The 23016-nt window shown below is 38.4% G+C and overlaps 5 protein-coding genes across 7 annotated transcripts in view; 2 read left to right on the forward strand and 3 right to left on the reverse strand.

Annotated features, from left to right (window-relative positions):
* LOC111447528 (anaphase-promoting complex subunit 1) overlaps window positions 1-8263 on the forward strand; it is a 20735-nt gene extending 12472 nt beyond the window's left edge. The window contains exons 21-37 of one of the 2 annotated variants that reach the window (XM_023086747.1): window positions 173-266; window positions 351-433; window positions 557-607; window positions 1164-1241; window positions 1349-1470; window positions 1555-1715; window positions 2087-2163; window positions 2235-2348; window positions 2431-2532; window positions 3381-3521; window positions 4724-4897; window positions 5131-5194; window positions 5353-5492; window positions 5565-5722; window positions 6551-6629; window positions 6871-6969; window positions 7114-8263. In XM_023086747.1, coding sequence (XP_022942515.1) covers window positions 173-266; window positions 351-433; window positions 557-607; window positions 1164-1241; window positions 1349-1470; window positions 1555-1715; window positions 2087-2163; window positions 2235-2348; window positions 2431-2532; window positions 3381-3521; window positions 4724-4897; window positions 5131-5194; window positions 5353-5492; window positions 5565-5722; window positions 6551-6629; window positions 6871-6969; window positions 7114-7500 — 2124 coding nt within the window. In that variant the 3' untranslated portion in view covers window positions 7501-8263. The remainder of the gene's footprint in view (window positions 1-172; window positions 267-350; window positions 434-556; window positions 608-1163; window positions 1242-1348; window positions 1471-1554; window positions 1716-2086; window positions 2164-2234; window positions 2349-2430; window positions 2533-3380; window positions 3522-4723; window positions 4898-5130; window positions 5195-5352; window positions 5493-5564; window positions 5723-6550; window positions 6630-6870; window positions 6970-7113) is intronic. The other variant, XM_023086748.1, reaches the window with a different exon arrangement.
* Window positions 8264-8622: 359 nt separating this feature from the next.
* On the reverse strand, window positions 8623-10324 carry LOC111448055 (gibberellin 3-beta-dioxygenase 4). Its single transcript, XM_023087508.1, has 2 exons — window positions 9488-10324; window positions 8623-9167 (listed from the first exon to the last, which is right to left on the reverse strand). Exons 1-2 carry the CDS (start codon window positions 10283-10285, stop codon window positions 8856-8858), a joined length of 1110 nt encoding a protein of 369 aa, XP_022943276.1. The 5' UTR covers window positions 10286-10324; the 3' UTR covers window positions 8623-8855.
* Window positions 10325-13440: 3116 nt separating this feature from the next.
* Window positions 13441-16062, forward strand: LOC111447744 (omega-3 fatty acid desaturase, chloroplastic-like). The gene is made up of 8 exons (XM_023087061.1): window positions 13441-14303; window positions 14408-14497; window positions 14570-14636; window positions 14756-14848; window positions 14944-15129; window positions 15222-15302; window positions 15401-15538; window positions 15635-16062. Exons 1-8 carry the CDS (start codon window positions 13798-13800, stop codon window positions 15800-15802), a joined length of 1329 nt encoding a protein of 442 aa, XP_022942829.1. The 5' UTR covers window positions 13441-13797; the 3' UTR covers window positions 15803-16062.
* Window positions 15979-18914, reverse strand: LOC111447745 (N-(5'-phosphoribosyl)anthranilate isomerase 1, chloroplastic-like). Of its 2 annotated transcripts, none has more exons than XM_023087063.1 (6): window positions 18800-18914; window positions 18596-18644; window positions 18115-18180; window positions 17562-17926; window positions 17320-17483; window positions 15979-16421 (listed from the first exon to the last, which is right to left on the reverse strand). In XM_023087063.1, the coding sequence occupies exons 2-6, from the start codon at window positions 18603-18605 to the stop codon at window positions 16196-16198; spliced, it is 831 nt and encodes a 276-aa protein (XP_022942831.1). In that variant the 5' UTR covers window positions 18606-18644; window positions 18800-18914; the 3' UTR covers window positions 15979-16195. The 2 variants fall into 2 exon arrangements, with proteins under 2 accessions (XP_022942831.1, XP_022942830.1); XM_023087062.1 differs by having other exon boundaries at window positions 18596-18716.
* Window positions 18915-19838: 924 nt separating this feature from the next.
* Window positions 19839-22784, reverse strand: LOC111447451 (zinc finger CCCH domain-containing protein 29-like). Its single transcript, XM_023086624.1, has 2 exons — window positions 22586-22784; window positions 19839-22245 (listed from the first exon to the last, which is right to left on the reverse strand). Exon 2 carries the CDS (start codon window positions 22236-22238, stop codon window positions 20184-20186), a length of 2055 nt encoding a protein of 684 aa, XP_022942392.1. The 5' UTR covers window positions 22239-22245; window positions 22586-22784; the 3' UTR covers window positions 19839-20183.
* Between the last annotated feature and the right edge of the window lie 232 nt (window positions 22785-23016).

The following is a 23016-nucleotide window of genomic DNA, read 5'->3' on the forward strand; positions in this document are numbered from 1 at the left end:
GGGGGGGGGGGGGGGGGGGGTCTATATGTACTTATACCTAGTTAGACTTATTCTTCTTCATTTAAAAAAAAAATATAAAATGCAAATAAAATAATATATATAAATATATTGAAATAGAAAAAAATTGTATTCTTTCATCATTAATCTTACCTGTTTGATATTTATGTTACAGGGAGAAATAGGCCGGCGAAGTGGAGGTGATAATGTCCTTGAACGAGAGGGTTATGCTGTTTCAGCAGGCTTTTCCTTGGGTCTTGTTGCATTGGGTATGATTAGTTTTATTCTAATCATTGTGAATTGGAAACTGAAGGTGTGAACAGTAAATACTAATTTTGTTCTGTCAAATGAAGGTCGAGGCAAAGAATCAGTTGGTTTTACAGATTCAATAGTTGATCGATTATTCAACTACATTGGTGGAAAAGAAGTTTGTAATGTAAGGTCTCACGCTCTTGATCTTTTATTTTGTTATTTGTACTTCTCTTAAACTGAAAAATTGCAAGGTATGATGAACTTGATTTTATAGTTTATCTGAATCTGTTCCTGTCTTATTCTTTAGCCAGAAATTTCTCTTTTCTCTACAGAGGAGCACAACCGTATGATCACACAGGTTGTATGAAGTTAAGGAATAGTTTCAATTTTTTCCTTGTTTGAAGAGTCCTTGGTGGGAGTTCTATTACTGGAGATTCCTTGGAAAAGTTATTTATTACTTCTTAGGTCCCTTGCATGAAGAGGAATCATAAATAGGTGGTTGGATTTATTACTTCTGCATTGATAGTTAGTTTTGAAAGAAATCAAAGGATTTTCAATAACAAGAATCCTCTTTGGTCAGATCGGTTCATTTAGGCTCGTTTGAAGGCTTCTTCTTTCTGTGCTCTCACCAACCTCTTTGCTGGGCATTCTATCCAAGATTGATGTCTCATTTAACATGCTTTTACTTCTCCGCTGTATGCCTTTTATTTTCTTATTATTCACTCCCTTGTGGAGTTTGTCACTTTTGAGCATTAGTCTTATTTCATCGATGAAAACTTTCATTTCTCGTTAAAAAAATACGGGTTGATTTTTGTACTTATTGTTCTCTAAAATAATCCTTCATCCAGATATTGTCAATGAAATGTGTATCTAGTGCAAGCAATCTGATATATTGTTTTCTTGCTCTTATTTAGATGGTGGATGGGACCGTGGTCAACGTTGATGTCACTGCCCCTGGAGCTACTATTGCTCTCGCGTTAATGTTCTTGAAAGTAATTATATGAAACTATCTATTTTTGTTGGTCTGAAACAGCATAAAATAATATAATTATATGCATGAGTGGAATTAAATTTGTTTTCTGCTTGGCGTGTCTGACAGACTGAATCAGTTGCGATTATGTCAAAGCTATCCATCCCCAAGACAAATTTTGACTTGCAATATGTGAGACCTGACTTTATCATGATTCGTGTCATAGCTCGAAATCTTATAATGTGGAGCAGGTACCAATTTTTAATCAGATTTGCAGCAACCAGATGTCCTATTCCTTCATTAAGATCATATGTTGATGAAATAAACTATTGTAGGGTTCATCCATCCAGAAACTGGGTCGAATCTCAGATTCCTGAAATTGTTAAGAATGTTGTCAAGTGCCTCAAGAGTGATGATAATGATACTGATGAATTGGATGCCGAAGCATTTGTTCAAGCTTATGTCAACATAATAATCGGAGCATGTATTTCTATTGGTAAGATGTCATTTTTATGGATTTAATATGACCAACAATAGTCACGTGTGTTTCTGTTTAAATCTCACTGAGATTTGTGATATATGTCAAACAAAAATGCACCTCTGGTAGCATCTTATATGTGCACGAAACATGCATGTAACACAAGCATTTTTATGCCTAATTTTCTTTTCATCTTCATGTTCTATGTTTATTCATGTTCTTCCATATTATTGCTGAATGTCCATGTCCGTGCTTCTTCAGAGCATCCTACCTATCTTTGATTAATTCATATTCAAGAAATCTAGAATTTGGCCTTCTTGCTTTAAATTATTGTGAGACAAGCATTTTACATTCAAACTTGGGAGTCTTAATTGTGAGCTCTGTGACAGGTTTGAGGTTTGCTGGTACAAAGAATGGAGATGCGCAGGAGTTACTTTATAACTATGCTGTCTACTTTCTAAATGAGGTCAGACGCAGAACTAGCTGTTGCACCTCTAGGCCGTTTAATTCTTGTATGACATTTTTCCCGTTTTGCAGATCAAACCTATCTCCATAGAGAAGGAAAGTCCCTTCCCTAAGGGATTGTCTCGCTACATTGATCGAGGCACTTTGGAGACATGTGTTCATTTAATTGCTCTTTCCTTGTCCGTGGTAAGCAGAATCTTTCTTTGTTTCCTCTCACCCATCTTCATAAATGTAGGATTTAAATACCAGGTGATGACTTTGTGAACAGGTAATGGCTGGCTCTGGAAATTTACAAACCTTTCGTCTCTTAAGATTCTTGCGCAGTAGAAATTCTACTGATGGTCATGCTAACTACGGCATTCAGATGGCAGTAAGTTTTCTAAGTTAATTTGGATCTTGCTTTCTACATGTAAACCTAAAAGGATCCTTGTAATCAACTATAAGTATGTAAAATCTTACTGATACTGAAGGGTGTAAGCTAGGTCATTGATCATGCATGTCATTGTTTCTAAAGCTTTCCTTTCCAAAGTATTAATTGAAAGGACTACTCGAATGTGTGACTGTCTGACACAAACTCTTACTTAATTTTGACTTTCTCTTGCAAAATGAATCAGTAAACAGCTATGTTGTCACTTAAGCGCTGAATCAATGGGAACAAATTAGAGTATGAACAGCCTATTTTGTTATTTGAAAAGGAAAATTAACACTTTCTTAGCCTCAGCTGGCGTGTTCTTAGCAAAAAGGAAGATACAATCGATCATCTTTTCCTCTTCTGCTTCTACTCTTGGCTTTTCTGACGGATCGTCAAGCTCACACCTGATATCTAAGATTGAAAAATTAGAGGCTAAGCTTTGTATTATTCCAATGATGCTTAATTTCGAACTTCAGAAAGAAGATTGGAGAATTATTTAAAAGATTTTGAGAGATCACTGATTGGAAAGTTAAACAATCGTACCCTAAAACAATCAGATAACTCAGCGGATAAGTGTTGTGGGTCTGCAAGTTTCTTCACCTACAGTAATTTCTATGTTATTTGATAGTTGCGCCTCGATGTGGGATCAGAAGTATAGGTCATTGTGTAAGATTCAATGATCGACTCAATATCAACTTTATGATATTGTTTCTTTGTCTGAGATAATATGGTTTTATGGAAGACTGAGTTGAATTATATAAAATGAAATTCTCTTCATAGTTGTTGAAACTCTAAATTATCTTCAGGTAAGCTTAGCTATTGGATTCTTGTTTCTTGGGGGAGGTACACGGACGTTTTCAACTAGTAACGGTGCTGTTGCTGCATTGCTAATAACTCTTTACCCACGCTTGCCTACTGGTCCAAATGACAATCGATGTCACCTCCAGGTATAATTATTCATAGGATAATAATTTACTCTTATTTATTTACTTATTGTACAGCTTATAACTAGCTGCAGAGTGAGAAAGGAATGTATAATTTCTTATGAAAGTAATGGAGAGAAGTTTTTTTTTTCCCTTAACCACTCTGGTAGTCCTGCAGCCTAAAAATAATAACCGGCTACCAGTTCCGAATGGAAATTTCCATAGTCTGGCCAACAATCAATATGCATATGTCTGATGTAAGAAGCACTTGCCCAAATATGGATCATGGGCATTCGATATTTTTGGTGATGATTCAACATGTTGATACAATGATTCATAATTTATGAAAAAATAATAAGGCCATAGCCTTGGCAAATATATTTGTGAAACTGTATATATTTTAAATATATTTGTATATTTTAGATAAAATTATAAATTTATTCCCTATAGTTTGTAAAGTTAGAATTTAGTCCCTATTATCTTAAAAGTTAGAATTTTGTTCTTATGATTTGATAAAATCTCATAAATAGTCTTGTGGTAGGGACTTGGAAATCATTTAGTTCACATATTATATATGTTTACAAAAATATGATGTTTTTAACTCCCATAAATTAATTTCTTATATTTCTTTTTATGAATTAACCCCATTAAAATTTTCAAACAAGAATAAATAATAATTGAACACTCTAGTTCAAGTGTCTGATACTGTCTGACACTTGTGTGTTCTCCAAACTATAGTATTCATGCTTCATTAGTACTATCATATGTGTTGTTAGAGCATGTTTATTGTTGTAAGTAGGAGTTTATTAGTTTCTTGTCCTCTATTCATTATTGTATTTTTACACTAATAGTTTTGGGTATATACATATATGAAACTCAAGTACTGGAATGGAACGAAACATTCTCTCACATATATTGTCTATCACATTATGTAGCTCATACAAATATACATTACAGGAAAGGAGAGTGAAGTCACTTTGTAGCTTTATATTCAAAATACAAGTAGTTCTAGTAGGTATTTATTCAATGGAAAGAGGTCCAAACTTTTGCTGCGTTTAATGAAGTTACTCATAAAAGAAGTGGTTGTGTATCTTTCTCCTGTGTTTTCTAACTTTCGTTATCAGTAGTCTTTTCCTCCCTAGCAGTACATGTTCAGGTTTCTTATCCAAGAAAAAAAAAAACTTAAATCAATAGCATATTTTACTGAAAGGTTCTCTCTTGTCAAGGCATTCCGACATTTATATGTTCTTGCAACTGAGGCTCGCTGGATTCAGACTGTGGATGTAGACAGTGGTCTGCCAGTCTATGCTCCTCTTGAAATCACTGTAACAGAAACTGAGCATTATGCCGAAACTACCTTCTGTGAAGTTACTCCTTGTCTTCTACCTGAACGTGCTACTGTAAGTTCTAGATGTTCTATATGAGAATTGACTGATCTGCACATTTTATTTCTAAAAAAATGCCTGCAGTCATTTTCCTTTGCATTGTTTTGATTTGTATGCCACATGTAGATGTGTCCATGTAGAATAGTGGACCACCAATGTTATCATTGTTCCCGCCATAATTTATGTAAAAGCGTCTGCATTGTTCTTTCTATTTGAAATTAAATATCCAATTTTATTTGTTCTCACAGTTAAAGACCCTACGCATATGTAGTCCTCGGTATTGGCCTCAAGTAATAGAACTTGCCCCCGAAGGTTGGTGGTTGGCTTCTTTTCTTTCTTGTTTACATACCAATTCATTCTTTTTATAAAAAATTACTTACCTTGTTGTTCCATGACTTTCATTCATGTTTATTCTCTGTTCTATTTTCTTTGATGTATCAGATACTTAAATTTCTATTTTTTTCCACCAGATAAATCTTGGTGGAATGTTGGGGACAAAAATAATCCATTTAGCTCTGGTGTTTTATACATCAAGCAGAAAGTTGGAGCTTGTTCGTACATTGATGACCCTATAGGCTGTCAGTCACTGTTATCACGAGTAATGCACAAGGTAAATTCATCCTTTGCATCTATTGAAAGTTCTAGTGGTATCATTGTGGATAACGCAATTCTCTCTGTCCAGGTTTTTGGGTCCAGGGGTCTATCATCACGCAATTTGTGTAATAGTGGCCCTAGCAGACCTAATTATGCAAGCGTAGATCAGTTGATTGGTACCTTCTCGTCAGATCCTAGTTTGATTGCATTTGCGCAACTGTGCTGTGACCCTTCATGGGATGGCAGGCAAGTAGGCTATTTAGTAATATGTTGGATTTCCTAACTCAGTGTGTTCGTTACTTAGTCCAAATCTTCACATTTTCATTCACCTTTTTGTTTTAGATGTCTATTTTCCTTGATTGGGCAACATTTTAGATTTCTTCCTTAATCATTTTGATCATACAACATTTTGTATTATTACAGTTATTTTCTTTGCTACCATGACCATTTTAATCAAGTTTACTTTAACCACATGAGTAAAAAATTCAATTTGAGGCATCGAGTTGAGTCTTAAGATCATTAAGTAATGTGCTCTACAGGTGGTGTCGGTCATGACTTGGTAAAGCTTCTTAGGTTGGCTGTGATGTAAATGGAAAGCTGTGGCGTAACTAAAAAAGTATATTGACAAATAGTAAAGATAGCATGTGTAGATTTTCTTTTGCCTTTAAATCATGCCCTGTCATAAGCTTCAATAGCAACTCAGTAGATTGAGAACTGCACACCTGAAGTTAAAAATTTCAGATGATCCACACTAATTTTTTCTTAAACATGAATAAAGTGCTTTCAAACTTTATTATTATTATGATTTTGCATTTTGAACTATAACTCAAGAGATTCTATTTGGAATTATAGGTTTGAATCAGATAAGCTAACCGCCTAATGGCCAGGTCGTTCAGTTAGTTGGGAAAAAAAATTACCCGATTGAACCTGACAAATAATACTGATTCATGTATATTCCAGCTTTTGTCTTTTGATATCATTGGTTTCCTCTGCTAAGTACTTTTTCTCTTTCAAAGTATCGTGTTTATTGAACCAAAGGTATCAATAATAAATGTTTTGAGCATATGAATGCAGATTGGACGTTGATTTTCAGGAATTTTGCTTGCAAGTTCTGTTTGAGTGTGTGAGCAAGGACAGACCAGCTCTTTTGCAGGTAAATGCAGTCTGTTGAAAAGTCGAAAACTTTACTGCTTCTAATGCATCTCTATGTATTTGGTCTTCCAATTTGAGAAAATATGCAGGAAGTTCTATTACATCTTTTTGAAGTCCTTGTCATTTTTAACACATTGTAGAAAAGTGTAGCTTGGTAAAGCTATCCACTGAAGTGGATGCTGCAACTCGTTCTTTGAGAATTAAGTCCTTCGAAACGTGGTTTTCTGTTTACCCCAATGCAGGTTTATTTGTCATTATATACAACGGTTTCTTTGATGATTGATCAGGCCAAGGGTGGTGCGGTTATTCTTGGTGACTCACTCTGTTTATTTGACCTAAAGGTTGGCTATCTTTACGTGGCACTCCATCCATTTGAATTGTTTATCTATAAAAAATTGAAGTCAAGTTCTATCAACTATCAGTTTCTTACAATTTACATCTTTATGTATGGGAGAACGTGACTTCTTATTTTATGTTTCTTGCAGCTTGCGATAGCATATAATGAGGCTCTGTTGAGTGGAAAATTGACCACTTCAAGAGGCAGCATTGTGCAGTCTAATTTTTTGGGGTCTCTCAGGAAGCGGGTAGAAGAAATTCTAAGTTGTTGTCAGAGCTTGAAGAATGATTTTCGCAATTACTTGGATTCTGGAAGGTGGCCAAGTGGAGATATACAAGGAGTGAGAAGTACAGTATTCCTATCTTGGTATCTTCAGTGGTATAGCATACCAGATTCATCTTTAATCAAGATAGCCATGCGAAAAATCAAACCGAAATTTCAATCATCATCTGTAGTTCCCTTGTTGAGCTTGCTATTCCCACGAACCCATTTAAATGCAATTCTCGAGATGGATAAGGCTTTATTTTCAGCTTAAGTTGCCTGTATGCTGCCTGGATGAGGTCAGTTGAAGGGAGTTGAGTTGTGGGTGGAAATTCTCTCCAAATAATATTAGTTGTTGCAGTTTCTTCTCAGATGGTCAAGAACTGATTGGTTGTGGACTAAACGAACCAGGTAGAATAAGTAGGTTTAGGCGACTTGAACGAAGTTGGACTCCCTTAAAAGGGGGATCGAGTGGTTTGGATACTTCGGTTGCAATTTGAGTAGGTTTTTTGGGATTCAGCTCTGACCTAAAAGCGGTAATGTGAGCAATGCAGGCTTCAACAGAAATGTCTTATAGCTCTGTTTGTTCTGTGAGCAGTGTTAGAGGATATTAGTCAATGCTGGTGGGAGCTGTTGACTATATTTGTAGAATAGTTATGTCTTAGTGTCAAAGAGAAGTAGCAGATTCGGTGTAGTCAAATTGCTCGTTATGCTCCATAAACCGAGTCCATGAGCTTGGGAAGAGAAGTAACAGGCTGTTTACGGGTTAAGCTAGGTGAAGATGATGTAGGTGCCAAGCCTGACTATTCAACTGGGCACAAGTTCAGGATTGATACTGAATCATTGGCACCCTTTTTTTTTTTTGTAGTTGTAGCTTTATTGTGTAAATTAAAAAGCATATCCGTTTGAAATTTGCTGTCAAAAGCAATCTTGTTTTTAACATTTCATTCATTTTGTAAGTTATGGTGATGTCTCTACTTAAGCCAAGCAGCGAATTTCCAAAATTTCTAAATATACATTTCATTCAATTTGTGTTATGCTGTGTGTTTTGGGATGAATGAATCTTCATCTTCGCCCACTCAGCGGCCATCTCTGACCTAAGTTGTGAAGGCAGTAAGTCTTTTCTTTCATAAAAAGCTCTTCAATATTCATTATTTGATAAAACTCTTATTGGTAGTCTTTAAATCATTCGATTAAATTTGTAATTTAACTTTAAAATTTATAGATTTATTTAGCGTATAGATTTGCGGAGTTTGGTCTAGAGGTGAAAGTTGGTTGAATAATGGCATGCAAATCTGTTTTTGTCAGTTTTTTAAGTTTCTACTTTCATAACCACAAATCAATTACTTTTTTTTTTTTTTTTTTTTTTTAATTCAAACCCAACACAAAATTTCTCAAAGAAAAATGAACCTGAAGTTGATTATCCATATAATATCTAAATATATTGTTTTTGGGATTATTCAAATTTGTAACAAAATCACACAGCACTCGCAAGAATAATCCAAAAACTGTTCAAAATAAACAAGAAAAAAGAAAAAGTAGAGCTACGTACTCAACGCCTCTGCAGAAAACCGTGGGAATTCAATGGGTCGATTGATCAACAATGGGGCAATTCTCCGATCCATCGATTCAGATTCGGTATCCGGCCAGCGGATCTCTGAGCAGAAAGCACCGATTCTGATACACTTTCCACGCGTACTCTTCAAAGCTAAACGAACGAAATACCGCCGTTTTCTTCTCTGCCTCGTTGCCGCCGCCGCCGTCCTCTTCTGCTTCTGCGTCTGTGTTTTCGTCGGTCGGTGGAAGAAGAGGAGAGACTTGGGTATCCAAAGGAAGAGTAATGAGTAGTGATATTGAGATGGTGCCCGAGTTGTCGCTGCCGTCAGCCGCCGCCGCTACTGCCCTGCCTCTCACTTTCTTTACCTTTCCATTGCTCCACACCTACAAATTTTGATAAACAATCGGAAATAATTTTATTTTAAAAATACATTTTCAAAATTTTAATGCTAAATTTTTCTTCCTCTAATAATTTCTTTTTAGAATATTAAATCAATAATTTCGAGAAATTAGGTTTGTGTGGATTTGTGAAACAAGCAGCATATTTGTCACGAATGAACGCACGTGACCAATGCCTCTCAGTTCGTGCAATCTAACAGCTTTTTAATTATTAATTATCAAATATCCTTACCCATTAATTATAATTTTCTATTCATTTTAAAAAAAGAAATTAAATTAACAAAACGACAGCGTTTATTTCTTACTTGCGCAATATCTCCGATTGAAACCATCACTGAATCCGCCGCCGTTGCCGCCGTCGCAACCCAGCCGGAATCTCCTAATACAGAACACCTCTGGTTCTTGCTCTGATAATGCAATCCAACAATGTATGGGTAAAATCCACAGGTCACTGCCGGCTCAGCGCTTCGAGAACCTTTCGATATCCATATCAGCGACCGGAATCTGCTTCGATCCTCACCGATTGGATTCTCGAGGCCAATCGCACGAAATAGGTGCTCCACGATCTTCAGTCCGAGATACTCCATCGCAGGAACGAGCTCTTGCAAAGCTTGTAAACAAATCTCGTCGGAATAAGGCAAGCACAGCCTCGGATCGAAGCAGAACGATTCACCGGCTCCGTCCGATTCTTCGTCTTCGTCGCCTATGAATCCCCAGTCCTTCGGAAACAGTGCTTCCTTCTTCTCCGCCTGAATGTCGAATAGAGCGGCAGATTCCGACTCGGCTGAGAGAACGAGATGAGAGGATATTTTATGATCAGTGATTTGGAAGAAGCCGAATTCTGAGACGGCGGAGAGTAGCCTACTGGAAAACTCGTCATCGGGAGAATCTGAGAAGGAAATCGTTGGTGGCGATATAACGGACGAGGAACGGCGCGTAGGAAGAGAGAGTTTGGGGGGGAGGCGGTGGAGGAGCCTGGAGAGAGCTTCGGCAGCGGCAGAGGTGGAGAGGTGGTTGGTTTGTGAGGAAGGAGTGGGCGGAGGAGCTGCGGTGGCGCCGCCGCAGATGTTTGGTAACTTATTGTGATCAACTGAGGAAGCCATTGAGAGGATGTGAACAAGAACACGAAGGAATGAATATTTAAATGAATAAAAATGTTTCAGAGTTGGTAATAAATAAAGACGAAAAAAATAACAATTTTCTTTTTCTTTTCTTTTTCTTTTTCTTTTTCAACTCCATATAAGGAAAAGACGAAAATGCCTAACGCCAATATGTGTCGCTTTATTCATTTAATATCAAATCACTTCACACGTGTAAAGTTATATACTTGAAAAATATTTCAATTATTAGATATGGTAGTATTTAATAATTTAAAAATAATAACACGAGACATTATTTCTTCAATCAAAATATTAAAATTAAGAAAATAAAGTAAATAATAATATTAAATGTAAATTATTGTAGGAAGTGAGTTAATAGATGGATTATTAAATATGAAATAAATAATAATAATATTTTTATAAATATTCTTTTAAAAAGTATTTAAATTAGAAAGTAATTCAAACTAAGTCTAGATAGTTTGAACGTATGTTGGGAGTCGTGCTATTTTCAGGGACTTTTTTGTCCCCTCACTTTCATTGCCCAATTATTGCTTAATTTTCCATTTTCCTAATCATAAATTTTTTTTAAAAAAGTCAAAATTAAAAAAATATATATTTATATCGCATACTCTTATAGTTTTGTTTTGAACTTCCCCAGAAGAACGAGTATTTTTTTTTGTTTATAAACAGATGATCATTCTCTAAACTAGTGGACGTGGGACTTTCATCTTTTAAAATTTAAAAAGAAAATTAATAAAATAAATGAATAAAAATAAGCAGAAAACAAAAACAAAAATAGACAGCTAGCAATGGGAAGAAGAGCATTAAAGAAAATTAAATTAATGGGAATTTGTTAAATTAAAGAAAAATAATAAATAAAAAAAAAATAAAAATTTGGGGAGGCAGCAGGTATTATGGGAGGCAGAGTGTTGGAGGAATCTGAGGCAGTGTTTGGTGCAGGTTTTGTATAGCACGGGCCTTCCTCTTCCCTCCAAAACCTTATCTTCTACTCCTCTCTCTCGCCTCTGTTTTGTTTTCAATTATTTCCCCCTTTTTGGTTTCTAACATTCACTTGCTCCACACCCATTTGAGCTCTGCTGCGATCATGGGGACACTTACATTGAGCTAAAGATCGCATGGTTTCTTTAGCTCAATGCTAGGGCTGTTAATTAAGCTATGTTCTAGTTTTCCAATTGGGTTAACAAAAGTTTAAATGAATTTTGTAGCAATGAAATGTAGTTGGTAGCCTGTAAGTTGTTTGTTGTCTGGTTGGGTGCTTCTTTGTGTTCCTAGTGGCTTCTGAATTCTCATGTTTTGCATATCAGCTCCCAAGGAGTTGCCTACCCAGAGGTATGTTATGGGTCATTTAGATTGTGTTTAGCATACCACCACAAATGGGCATTGGGTTTCTGTACTTTCTTTTCCACCACCAACTCATCTGTTTCATATGTCTTTGATAATGGTAAGTTTGGGATGTGGAGCATTGGCAGTTCCCTATAATGGTAAGTTTGTGCTTTTACCGTGCTCAACGAACCTAGGTCTGTTGCTAGTAGATATTGTCCTATTTGAGCTTTTCGTTTCGAATGCTAGTGAGAACGCTGAGCCCCAAAGGGAGTGACACTGTGCGGTGCGAGGAAGTTGGGTCCCAAAGGGAGTGGAAACTGAGTGGTGTACCAGTTTACGCTGGGCCTCAAAACGGATGGATTGTGAGATCCCAAATCGATTGGAGAGGAGAACGAGTGTCAGCATCCAGTGAGGATGCTGGGCTCCGAAGGAGAACGATGTATGTTTTTCAATTACAACCTCCTTCAATCTTTACATCTTCCAAGGAACATGATAGGTTTTGGTCGCTTATGAGATATGAATGTCATCAAAATGCTGTTTAACGGAGTGATAGATCGATTGTACTACTAGCAAATATTGCCATTTTTTGGCTTTTCCCTCAAAGTTTTTAAAACGCATCTGCTAAGGAGAGGTTTTCAAACTCTTATAAAGAATGTTTCGTTTTCCTCTCCAACCGATGTGGGATCTCACCATCCCCTTCGTAGCCCAACGTCTTCGCTGACACTCATTTCTCTCCCACCAAGGTGGGATCTCACAGTTTTAGGTGTCAAGAAATATTGAAGCCTAAGTTCAAGAGATTTAGGTTCTGATAGCAAACTACTGCATCTGCTCCATAATGATTCTCTTCTTTGGACTTCTGAAACAACATAATGTAGACATAGCCAACGGCAAAACAAGTTAGGATGATCACCATGTTTGATTCTGCTCCTATTCAGTTTAGTGTGGAATTTAGAGCATTCAACATATCATGTTTGATTCTTACTTTTCTTGTTCAATCCATACCTCTTACTTTGCAGATATGGGCAAGGAAGTGGCTCATAAATGGTGGCAACTGTGAGATAACAGGTAATTGGTTTGGAGTCATAAAAACTCTTTTGTTCTTGCTAGATTGAACCAGCTTGGTGCCATTGGCTCTGCTTTGCTCAATCAGGATTCCCTGTCATATGCCTTGGCCATGCCTCCAAACTAAACTTTGCATCTCATAGACTGAGACAATAAACCGTAAACGTATGTTTCAAACAAATTACAAGTGGTTTTTATTCAAAACTAAAAGTAAAAATATTTTTGAGATAACTAAGAGAGAAAAAGTTAATGTTTTAACGAGAATAATAATAACAATCATAAAGCTCACATTAATAATAATAACAATCATAAAGCTCACATTAATTACCCTTTGACTAATAGTGGATCAAATTTTAATTTGTTTTCAAATTATGAAGGCTAAATTCGTATAATATATGCATATAGAGGATCCTAGGAGAAGGAATGAAAAAGATTTGAATACTCGGGAGATTCGAGAATTGGACGGAGAAAAGTGGTTCAAATTCAACCTAAAATAAAAGGCTTCAGAGTTCATAGGAGAATATCATAATTTTTCCAGAGGTGTGAAACTTGACTTTCAAATTCCGACCCCTACTCAGTAGTCGTCGGCCTACAAAATACAATCAATTAGAAAAACGTGGCCAGATTTTACGATTTCGATTTGACCACGTCACCGTCCTCCTCCCTTCCCACCCCACCCTTCAATTACCCAATTACAGATCGTTACGTCCCTTTCAAATCTGCACATTTTTACGTTTTTCACAACTTTTTTTTTAGTGGGCATGCCTCTCTGAAATTTGAAGCCCGACCCATTTGCTTGGAAATTCCAATCAACGTCTAAAAAGTTGCCTTGTAGACGGAGGAGGAACAGTCATTGATATGAATGGTGGACTATAAATTAGACAGAGAGAGAGAGAGAGAGAGGGACCAAGTTAGAGGACAATCAACAAGAAGCACAAGTTGGGATTTATGGTTGTAAGTGAATGAGCCAGATTCTTGGCTGTGTTATCTCATCTCTTCTTCTGATTTCCTTTTTATTTTAGGGTTTTGCGTGTTGCCCCCATCTGTTTTTCTTCTTTATCTTGAGCCACTTGAGGAGGATACCTGTGTTTTTCTCATCTGGGTCTCTAATGGCGAGGTGGGTCTTATCTGAATGTGGTGTTAAGTCCCTCCCCAGGATCTACCCTCGCCCTTCTAGGAATGGCCTTGCTTCTAGGACTTGCATGGTGTCTGAGATTAGGTCCTCGTCGGTGCCCTCTAAACCCCACTTTCTCCGTTCTTCTTTGAGTCTTTCCACTAAGGGGAAGAGTTGGGCGCTGAATGTGAGTGCTCCCGTGAGAGTTGCTTCTGTTGATGAGGATAATGAGAAGGATAAGGTTGATGGGGTTGAGAATGAGGGTGGATTCGACCCGGCTGCTGCACCGCCGTTTCGGTTGGCCGATATTCGGGCTGCCATTCCGAAGCATTGTTGGGTTAAGGATCCTTGGAGATCAATGAGCTATGTTGTGAGGGATGTGGTTGTGGTGTTTGGCTTGGCGGCTGTTGCTGCTTACTTCAACAATTGGGTTGTTTGGCCTCTTTACTGGTTTGCTCAAGGAACCATGTTTTGGGCTCTTTTTGTTCTTGGTCATGATTGGTAAGCTTTCTCCATTGAAGCTATTGAATAACTTTACTTGCCTTTTGTCTTGGAATTCCTATGCCTGAATTCTATGTGGTTTGCTTTGGTTGGTGAATGTGCAGTGGGCATGGAAGTTTCTCTAACGATCCAAAACTCAATAGTGTTGTTGGCCATATTCTTCATTCTTCAATTCTAGTTCCATATCATGGATGGTTAGTTTCTGATCACTTCAAAGTTATAATGTTCTTCAAAGTTGTAATATCTTATCTTGTTCTTTAACTCAGGAGAATAAGCCACAGAACTCATCACCAGAACCACGGCCATGTCGAAAACGACGAATCATGGCATCCTGTAAGTTCTTTATAGTCTAGCCCTTCTGGATTCTTTATCTCAAGGAAGCAGTTTGTAACTAGAGATGATCATTTTGTTGAGCCTCATCCAATAGCAATGTGTTCATATCTGTTTTGTAGTTGTCTGAGAAAATCTATAAGACTTTGGATAAAGCAACAAAAACATTGAGGTTCACTTTGCCTTTCCCCATGCTTGCATACCCCATCTATCTGGTTGGTACACTCTGTTTCGTCATCATTTTGTATGAACTTCAATGTTCTGCCAATGTTTTGATGGATTCTAATGCATCCTGTTGGTGATATTACAGTGGAGTAGAAGTCCTGGTAAGAAGGGCTCTCATTTCGACCCGAATAGTGATTTGTTTGTCCCGAGCGAGCGGAATGATATCATTACATCTACTGTATGTTGGACTGCAATGCTTGCTCTGCTTGGGTGTTTATCTGCAGTGATGGGTCCTCTCCAAATCCTCAAACTTTACGGAATTCCCTACGTGGTGAGTTCAGTTTCGATCACGAATTCGTGGTGAATACTTCTTTGGATACAATCATTCACTTGTACACTTGTCTGAATGTTTTCCAATTGTAGATGTTTGTCATGTGGCTGGATGTGGTCACATACCTGCATCACCATGGTCACGACGATAAACTTCCTTGGTATCGTGGAGAGGTACGCTTATCAATCTTTTCGAACAAGAACACATCATAAAGTGTTATGTTTGACACCATTCATGAACTTGTCTGGCTCTATATTTGATGATCGAACAGGAATGGAGTTACTTAAGAGGAGGATTAACCACTCTCGATCGCGATTACGGATGGATCAACAACATCCACCACGACATTGGAACCCATGTCATTCACCATCTCTTCCCTCAGATCCCACACTATCACCTTATAGAAGCAGTGAGTATTCTTCTCAATCTTGTATCTGAAACTCAAAACTTGTCTTTACCCTATATTTTCTAAATTCTCATCGAAACTGCAATCTTATTGTGTTAGACCGAGGCAACAAAACCAGTGCTCGGAAAGTATTATCGGCAACCAGAGAAATCATGGCCTCTCCCCTTCCACTTATTGGGAGTTCTAGTAAAAAGCATGAAAAAGGATCATTTCGTGAGCAATTCTGGGGACATTGTATATTATCAGACCGATCCCGACCTTTCTTGATCAAAGCAACAAGACTGAGATACTGCTCATCACCAGTATATCAAAATTCTTTTCTAATAGTTCGTGAGCCATTCGAGTTTGACCTCGAATAAACTTCCAAGGGGGAAGAAGCTCTGTTCATGATGATAGTATTCATATTTACATATTATTATTGCCATATAGAACAAAAATTGGCATTAGTTTTGCTTGAATTCTGTTTAATAACTATTAGTGAAAATATATGGATGCCGTAACACCAATCACAATGGTGTTACATTACATGGGATGAGTCATTTGTTTTTAAATTGTTCCAAAACATTCAGCAAATCCCACAATTTCATGAACTAAACTCAAAGCAGAAGCAGAAAATTAACAAAATGATTATTAAGAAAATCGGATACTCAACTTTGTTGATCAATACTTCACTGAATGAACAGCCTTAAGAAATGAGTTGATTCGAGTAAGATCCTTCTGAATCCCATCTGAGCCACAAATTCCACTGCTAACATCAACGCCTTGAGGGTTCAGAAGGGATAGGGCTTGAGACACATTCGCTGGATTGATCCCTCCAGCCAAGAGCCAACCTTGTTTACTTCTAATTATCGGTACCTCAAACTGGGCCCAATTGAATCCCTTCCCACTGCATTCAACAGAGAAGGAAAGAGTTAATAAATTTGGCCATGTGACATGCAGGAAAGTTTCATGGCTGCTGCTACTAAGTCAAAATCAACACGTTCTGTCAATTTATTAGAGGGTTTCGATAGGAATGGGTAGCTAATACATCAAAATAAACACGTAGAAATAATTCATTTCAGTAGCTGATGTGATTGGTCGTGGAAATAAGAGTCTAAATCCTTGTTTATTAAGGACTCCGAACAGTGCTTTCCAATATTTTAATATAGCATTCAACTTAACATAAAATTCACTTCTTGGATTTTTTTTTTGTACTGACTCCATGTATTAGTTAGTGCAGATTTGAACTTTTAACTAGAACTTTTAACTATTTATGTAACGGTTTAAGCCTATCAAAAAGCAAATATTATTCGTTTTGGACTTTTACTCTCGGGCTGCCCCTCACTAGGGAGAGGTTTCCACACCCTTGCTAAAAATGTTCAATTCTCCTCCCCAACCGACTCCTTGCTAGCACACCGTCTCGTGTCCACCCCCTTCAGGCACAACCTCTTTACAGACACATCGCCCGATGTCTGGCTCTGATACCATTTGTGCTCTGATACCATTTGTAATAATCCAGGCCCACCGCTAACATATATTGTCTTCTTTAGGCTCTCTTTCGAGCTTCCTCTCAAGGTTTTTAAAACGCGTCTGCCAGGAGAGGTTTTCATACCCTTAAATGTTTCGTTATCCTCCCCAACCGATGTGGGATCTCACCATTTAGTTGAGAATATATGCCTCAAGTTGTCAACTCTCGGGGTAGTGTTGTTTATTTAATGAAAATCTTATAACACCATGTAGATATTTGGAGACATATTAACAAATTTGTTTTAAACCAGCACATTGAGGAGGAAGTTTGAAGGTACCTGCCACCTTTGGCACTGTCAACAAGAACCCAATCTACTAAAGAACAGTCCTCAGTAGAGATCGCATTTAGAAGGCTTCCATCTTCATTTGCATTCAGAACATAAATAATTCTATGATCTTTAACTAGAAGGGGCATTGCTTCCCGTGATTCATCTCCATGAAGCTGTGAATCCAAATCATTCAGAGTAAGAAAGCTAGCTATTTCTGTACACAAGGAGATCAGGTCAACAAAGAGCTGTACCTGCACAAATTCAAGGTCACATGTATGAGCAGCTCGAGATATTGTTTCGACATCGTCATCGACAAACACTCCGACAGGCTGTGCACCATTTTGTCTTGCAATTCTGGATATCTCCTTGGCAACTGAGAATGAAACAGAACGCTTTGAGTTTGGCCAAATAATCATCCCAATGAAATCAGCACCAGATTCTGCTGCCAAAGCGGCATCTTTAGCTGATGCAATACCGCACATCTTAACAAGAACCTTGTCCTTTCTATGATGTTCAAGGTTTGAAGATACATTCTCTTGATTAGAAACGCTACAGGTAACCTTTTTCTTTTGACAAGGCCACTTTCTCCCAATGTGTGAACTGTCCCTATTCAAACCTGCAAAGAAACAAAACTGATGTAAGAGCAGAAAGTAAAATTTTTCCAACATCCATAAATTGATGTCAAAAAACCAAGTAAAAGGCAGAGCAGTGGTTCAGAAATGAGTGAACATTGTTAAGTTGAGCATATCTTAATTGGAACCTTCAGATATTGAGGTACTGAAGATAAAAGGAGCAAACACACACCATGAAACTGGTGCTTTCTATACACATTCACAACTTTTGGCCGAATGCAGCTTCCAATGGTCAAGCCTGGCAATATGAAAAAGATTATGATATCAGTGGTTTAGACTATAAGGAAAGGCAATTTGTTCATGGGAAAATGTTGGGAAACCCCATGATCAAAGAATCAAACAGTTCGATTTGAACAGCAAAGAAAAGTTGTTCGTGTGGGTAATTTAATATATAAATCTATTAAAGAGATTCTAAATAATTAGAAAGACAGAATAAAAAAACAATCAAATGGCATACACTCCTTTCAAACTCCATTTGACAGTGGTGAATCATATACGAACCCTTATATGACCGCCATGAGGGGATATTAAAGCGGTGGAGAAGCAGTGAGAATGCAATGCAAGTCATTTGGGCAATTCGTCGAACAGTTAGTGGGCATTGCAGGTGAATGGAAAAATCTCAAACAATCTAGAACAAAATTGTATAATCATACCTGAAATCATTGTTCTGCCCCTTTTCTTCACGTTCTTATTTCTAATCAAACTTTGATTCAAATGAATGAGCAATCAATTATTGATTTGCTTAGCCGGTGAAACTTATTCTCAATGGGTAAACTGAAAAACAAAAATGCAACTAAAATTTGACAAACCCTCGTTGAAATTAGTGAAATGGATTCGTAATGAGGTGAAAAAATTACCTGATTTGACGCCAAAGCGACTGGAAATTTGGAGATAATGCTGTGTGCTTCGTGTTCATAAAAGAAAGGTGAAACTAGATGTCTTACGATAAAAGCTGGTTGGAGTAAATAAGAAAACTAGAACAATAAATACAAGCCAATTCTCGTTTGCTTAACTCACAATTCAATTTCTTTTTTAATTATATATTTATTACATAGCTCAATGCTAATAGATATTATCTATTTAAAGTTTTTAAAACGCTAAAAATGTTAGTACGAAATTTTCACACTTTTATAAAGAATGTTTCTTCTCCTCTCCAACCGATGTGAGATCTCACAATCTACTTCTTTACGGTCCAATGTCTTGATGTCACTCCTTCCCTTTTCTAATCGATGTGGAATTGTCCAATCCACCCCTTTCGAGGCCTAGCATACTTGCTAGCACACCGCCTCGTGTCCACCCCCCTTCAAGGCTCACTCCCTTCTCTCATCAATGTAAGACCGCTCAATTCACCCCCTTCAGGATTCAGTGTCCTTGCTGGCATACCGCCTTATGTCGACCCTCTTTGGGGCTCAACCTCTTCGCTAGCATATCGTCCAGTGTCTGGCTCTGATACCATTTGTAATGGTCCAAGCTTACCACCAATAGATATTGTCCTCTCTAAGTTTTTCCTCTTGGGCTTCCCCTCAAGGTTTTTGAAACGTGTCTACTACGAGTAGGTTTCAACACCCTTTAAAAAGAATGTTTCGTCCTGCTCTTCAACCCACGTGCCCACGTGGAATCTCATGTTACATTAAATCAGTTGAACCAGGAAAAGAAAAAAAATGTTATGGGCGGCTAAGAAAAAGAACCAAGTGAGGCCACAGCCCAATCCGACAACCTCAAATCTGTCCCAATCCTAAACAATAATAGCAGCAAAGGTTTTGGTTTGCTGTCACTCTTCTGGTTCTGTCTGTGCCTGCCTGGCTGCCATCCTCCATTATCATCTTCTTCACTCTTCTGGTAATGATTTTCTTGTCTTAGTTAAGTCACTCAGATAATCTGAAGAACAATGCAGAGTTGCTGGAAACATTATATGTTTTTCTCATTATACTAGAGTGAAAAAGATACATGTTTATCTTATAATCAGCCCCAAAATGGAGAAAGAAAAAAAATTAACAAATATAATATAATACAATGAAATGAATACGAGCATATCTTACTGATCCGATCATCAGATTGTTATTGATCTTTCTGAAGATCGATCGACACCCTACCGAAACTTCAGGGCTTTTCTTGAACTAGAATCGTCTCTTTACTAATAACTTAAGCTATAATTTCTGTAATCAAATATTGAATGAAATGTGATCAACTTGATATTGTTAGCATAATATAATGTAGGGAAAGGATTTGGCCAGTTTTTGCTTATGCCACTATCTGCTCCTGCTCTGCATACAACTGCTGCTCCATCCAGGATGGGAGCATCTCGTTGATTTCTCTTTTGAGGTTGTATTGCCGCTTCTTCGCACCGAACTGCTCAAAGCTGTCGGAGGGAACGTCTTTAACCAAGGAGTTAACCCAAGAGACGTCGGGCTCCCCTGCGGATGGTGCAAAGGTTGTGGGACCTCCTATGCCATTGTTTCGGATGGCAAACGAAGCAGATTTCTGGAGTTTGTTGAGATTGTTGCTGTGTACTCCCCAGTCTAGTTTGCCATCGGGTGAGTTCCAACCTGAGAGATGGGAAGACATTGTAGCTGCAGAGTTTGCAGCTGTGGTAAACCCGGGAAGACGAGGCACTGCAGCTCGATCGATGAAACTTTGGCTTCGTTTTGCAAAGGCAGCAGACCTTGAGTTCATCACAGCAGCTGCCACTGCACTTGATGAATCAAAGCCAAAAGAGGAGGGCTTCTTTACAGGTGAGGATGTTAAGTTAGCCGGGTAGCTTGCACGGAGTTGGTTCATATTTTGGCGCATCTGCATCCCGGTCGGAGATTGAACCTGAGAAGTTTTTAGCGAGCCACCCTGCAACTGAGACAACAAGGAAGAATCTAATGATCCAAACATGTCATCAAGGTTTGACGGCTTCAACTCGGCACTCCTGCTTACATCTCCACTCCAGTAATTAGGAGTGGAAAGTCGAGATATCTCGTCGATCAACTGCTGCTGATGTTGTAGCTGGCTCGCGTTCTTTTCCAACCCGAGCAATTCCATCTCAAAATCCAAATCTCTTGCACTCAAGGTGGTCTTTAACCGACTACCAGAGAGTTGCAGAGCAGGAGGGGTAAGGTTAATCTTGTTCTGCCACAAGTTTCCATTTGTAGGGGAAGACACTGATGCTAAGGGAGACATGGGAGGTGTTGAAGTTGTCGGTAATGACAACGATGACGAACCGAGAGTCAATGTGCTCATGGTAGACATATCCGCTGCACTGCTCGAAAGAGACCTGGGTGAGGGCATGCCTGAGCCTGTTGAAGCATATACAGGGCGCAAATCTTCAGGTTTGTGAGCAAAGAAGCAAACTTTCCTGTTGCAGCCAGTCTCATCCTTGCAGAGACGGGTTCGGTATTGAGCAGGGTGAAGCCAGGACTCGAAGACACCATGTGCATACTCACAGGAATCCCCCTTTGGGCAAGCCCCCTTACGGAATTCGGGGCATGGAACGCAGCTATATGGGTACTTCTTGGGGTCTCTACGCCTAGCGTTCTCACCAGGATGAACGAAAGGACACTCAGTCCAATCGTGCGAATATGCCCTCGAACAAGGCTTCACTTTGAAGGTATACATCCTGAAATCATCCGTACCGTACATCCCACTGTTGATATCAGGCAGTGATACATCGACCGGATACTCTTTCTTGTCACTTCCTTCTTTGGCAGACGGGGAAGCTATAATCTTCTGCTGGTTTTCTTCAAGGTAAAGGCTCAAATCACCTTCCCCAGCCATACCATCTCCTCTCAACAACATCTCCATAGCCTTTCTTCCTGAATTACTCACCATCCTACAAGCTGAAACAATCAAATCAACAGGCTTTCTCCCATAAGCATCGACACAATCAACATCGGCCGATCCGTTGAGCAAGAGCTTGATGGTCTCAAGGGAAGAACCAGAGCCACCAGCAGTGGCACAGTGAAGAGCAGTGACCATATCTGAACCACAAGCCCTGTTGACATCAACCTTGCCTGTCCCAATTAAGTGCTTGACAACCTTGGAGCTTCCAAACATGGCAGCAATCATCAATGGAGTTCTTTTTTCAAAAGCCATCTTCTTTGATCCAATTCCTCTGCCATACCAGCAGCTTGGTTCATCAACATCCAAACCATTTTCTTCAACCTCTCTCTTGAACCCTTCTATATCATCAGAAGCCGATAGTTCAAGCAAAATTGAACTCGCAGAGAAGAAAGAACCATGGTTAAGCTTCTGAAACTTGGCGTCCATGGCCGAATTCGAGGAAGTAACTTTGTTCTTTGAGCCACTACACATCCAATTCCTGCAAGATTTAAACCCCCAAAGCTAAGAAACCTATACAAATCAGGCGTTCGAAAGATGGGTTTTCAAAGAAAAAATCATTTCATAAACACAATCGAACTTTATTTGAAAATTTCCTCGCATCTTCCAGAGAAAAACGAAGATTCAAGCAATTTATTCCACTAACATGTCGTTTTTAAACAACTTCCAGACAGACCCAGAAGAAGAACAAGATGGAAAACAGTCAAAACATGAAAATCCAGAACAGAAACTCAAAAATTAATAAAACCCACATGGAAAACACAAAAAACAAGCCAGAAGAACAGATCGATTCAAGATAAAAATCGAAACAACATTCCTACCTGAAGTAAATTGAACCAAAGAACAGTTAGAATGGTTGAAATTACTGAGCGCCAAAGGGGAAAAAGAGGGAAATCGGGAAGGCCTCGAATCGAGGAGGGAGTTTGAGGAGCTAAGAATGGAGGAAATGGGGGTTTTATCCAGACGATTAAGAACACAAAAGGGTAAAGAACGAAGGAAAGTGGGAGGAAGGTGGGAGTTTTCTTCGTAGCGGCTTCACCGCAACAGTCAAAGTCAAAGCAGAGTGAAATGAAGGCCCCACATTGGCTATCCAAATTCGACCCAAAGCGTGGTTCCTTCGTCGCACCAAGAAATCCAAATGAAACCCAAATGAAATGGGAAATGAAGTTGAAATTGGACTGAGATGGAAAGCAATCCGATCCTTTGTTTTTTTGTATGAACTGCAAAGAGATTCGTTGACGCGCCAGAGTGG

Source organism: Cucurbita moschata, unplaced genomic scaffold, assembly GCF_002738365.1.
Source record: "Cucurbita moschata cultivar Rifu unplaced genomic scaffold, Cmos_1.0 Cmo_Scf00009, whole genome shotgun sequence".
Classification (NCBI taxonomy): domain Eukaryota; kingdom Viridiplantae; phylum Streptophyta; class Magnoliopsida; order Cucurbitales; family Cucurbitaceae; genus Cucurbita; species Cucurbita moschata.

Coding starts and splice junctions, on each gene's coding strand:
- LOC111448055 (XM_023087508.1), bottom strand. CDS start 10,285: ATGGCTTCCTCAGTTGATCACAATAAGTTACCAAACATCTGCGGCGGC. Junction 9,168..9,487: donor CAATCGGAGATATTGCGCAA/GTAAGAAATAAA, acceptor CAAAATTTGTAG/GTGTGGAGCAATGGAAAGGT.
- LOC111447744 (XM_023087061.1), top strand. CDS start 13,798: ATGGCGAGGTGGGTCTTATCTGAATGTGGTGTTAAGTCCCTCCCCAGG. Junction 14,304..14,407: donor TTTGTTCTTGGTCATGATTG/GTAAGCTTTCTC, acceptor GTGAATGTGCAG/TGGGCATGGAAGTTTCTCTA. Junction 14,498..14,569: donor CTAGTTCCATATCATGGATG/GTTAGTTTCTGA, acceptor TCTTTAACTCAG/GAGAATAAGCCACAGAACTC.
- LOC111447745 (XM_023087063.1), bottom strand. Junction 17,484..17,561: donor GTGACCTTGAATTTGTGCAG/GTACAGCTCTTT, acceptor TTGGATTCACAG/CTTCATGGAGATGAATCACG. Junction 16,422..17,319: donor GACAGTGCCAAAGGTGGCAG/GTACCTTCAAAC, acceptor TGTTGAATGCAG/TGGGAAGGGATTCAATTGGG.
- LOC111447451 (XM_023086624.1), bottom strand. CDS start 22,238: ATGTGTAGTGGCTCAAAGAACAAAGTTACTTCCTCGAATTCGGCCATG.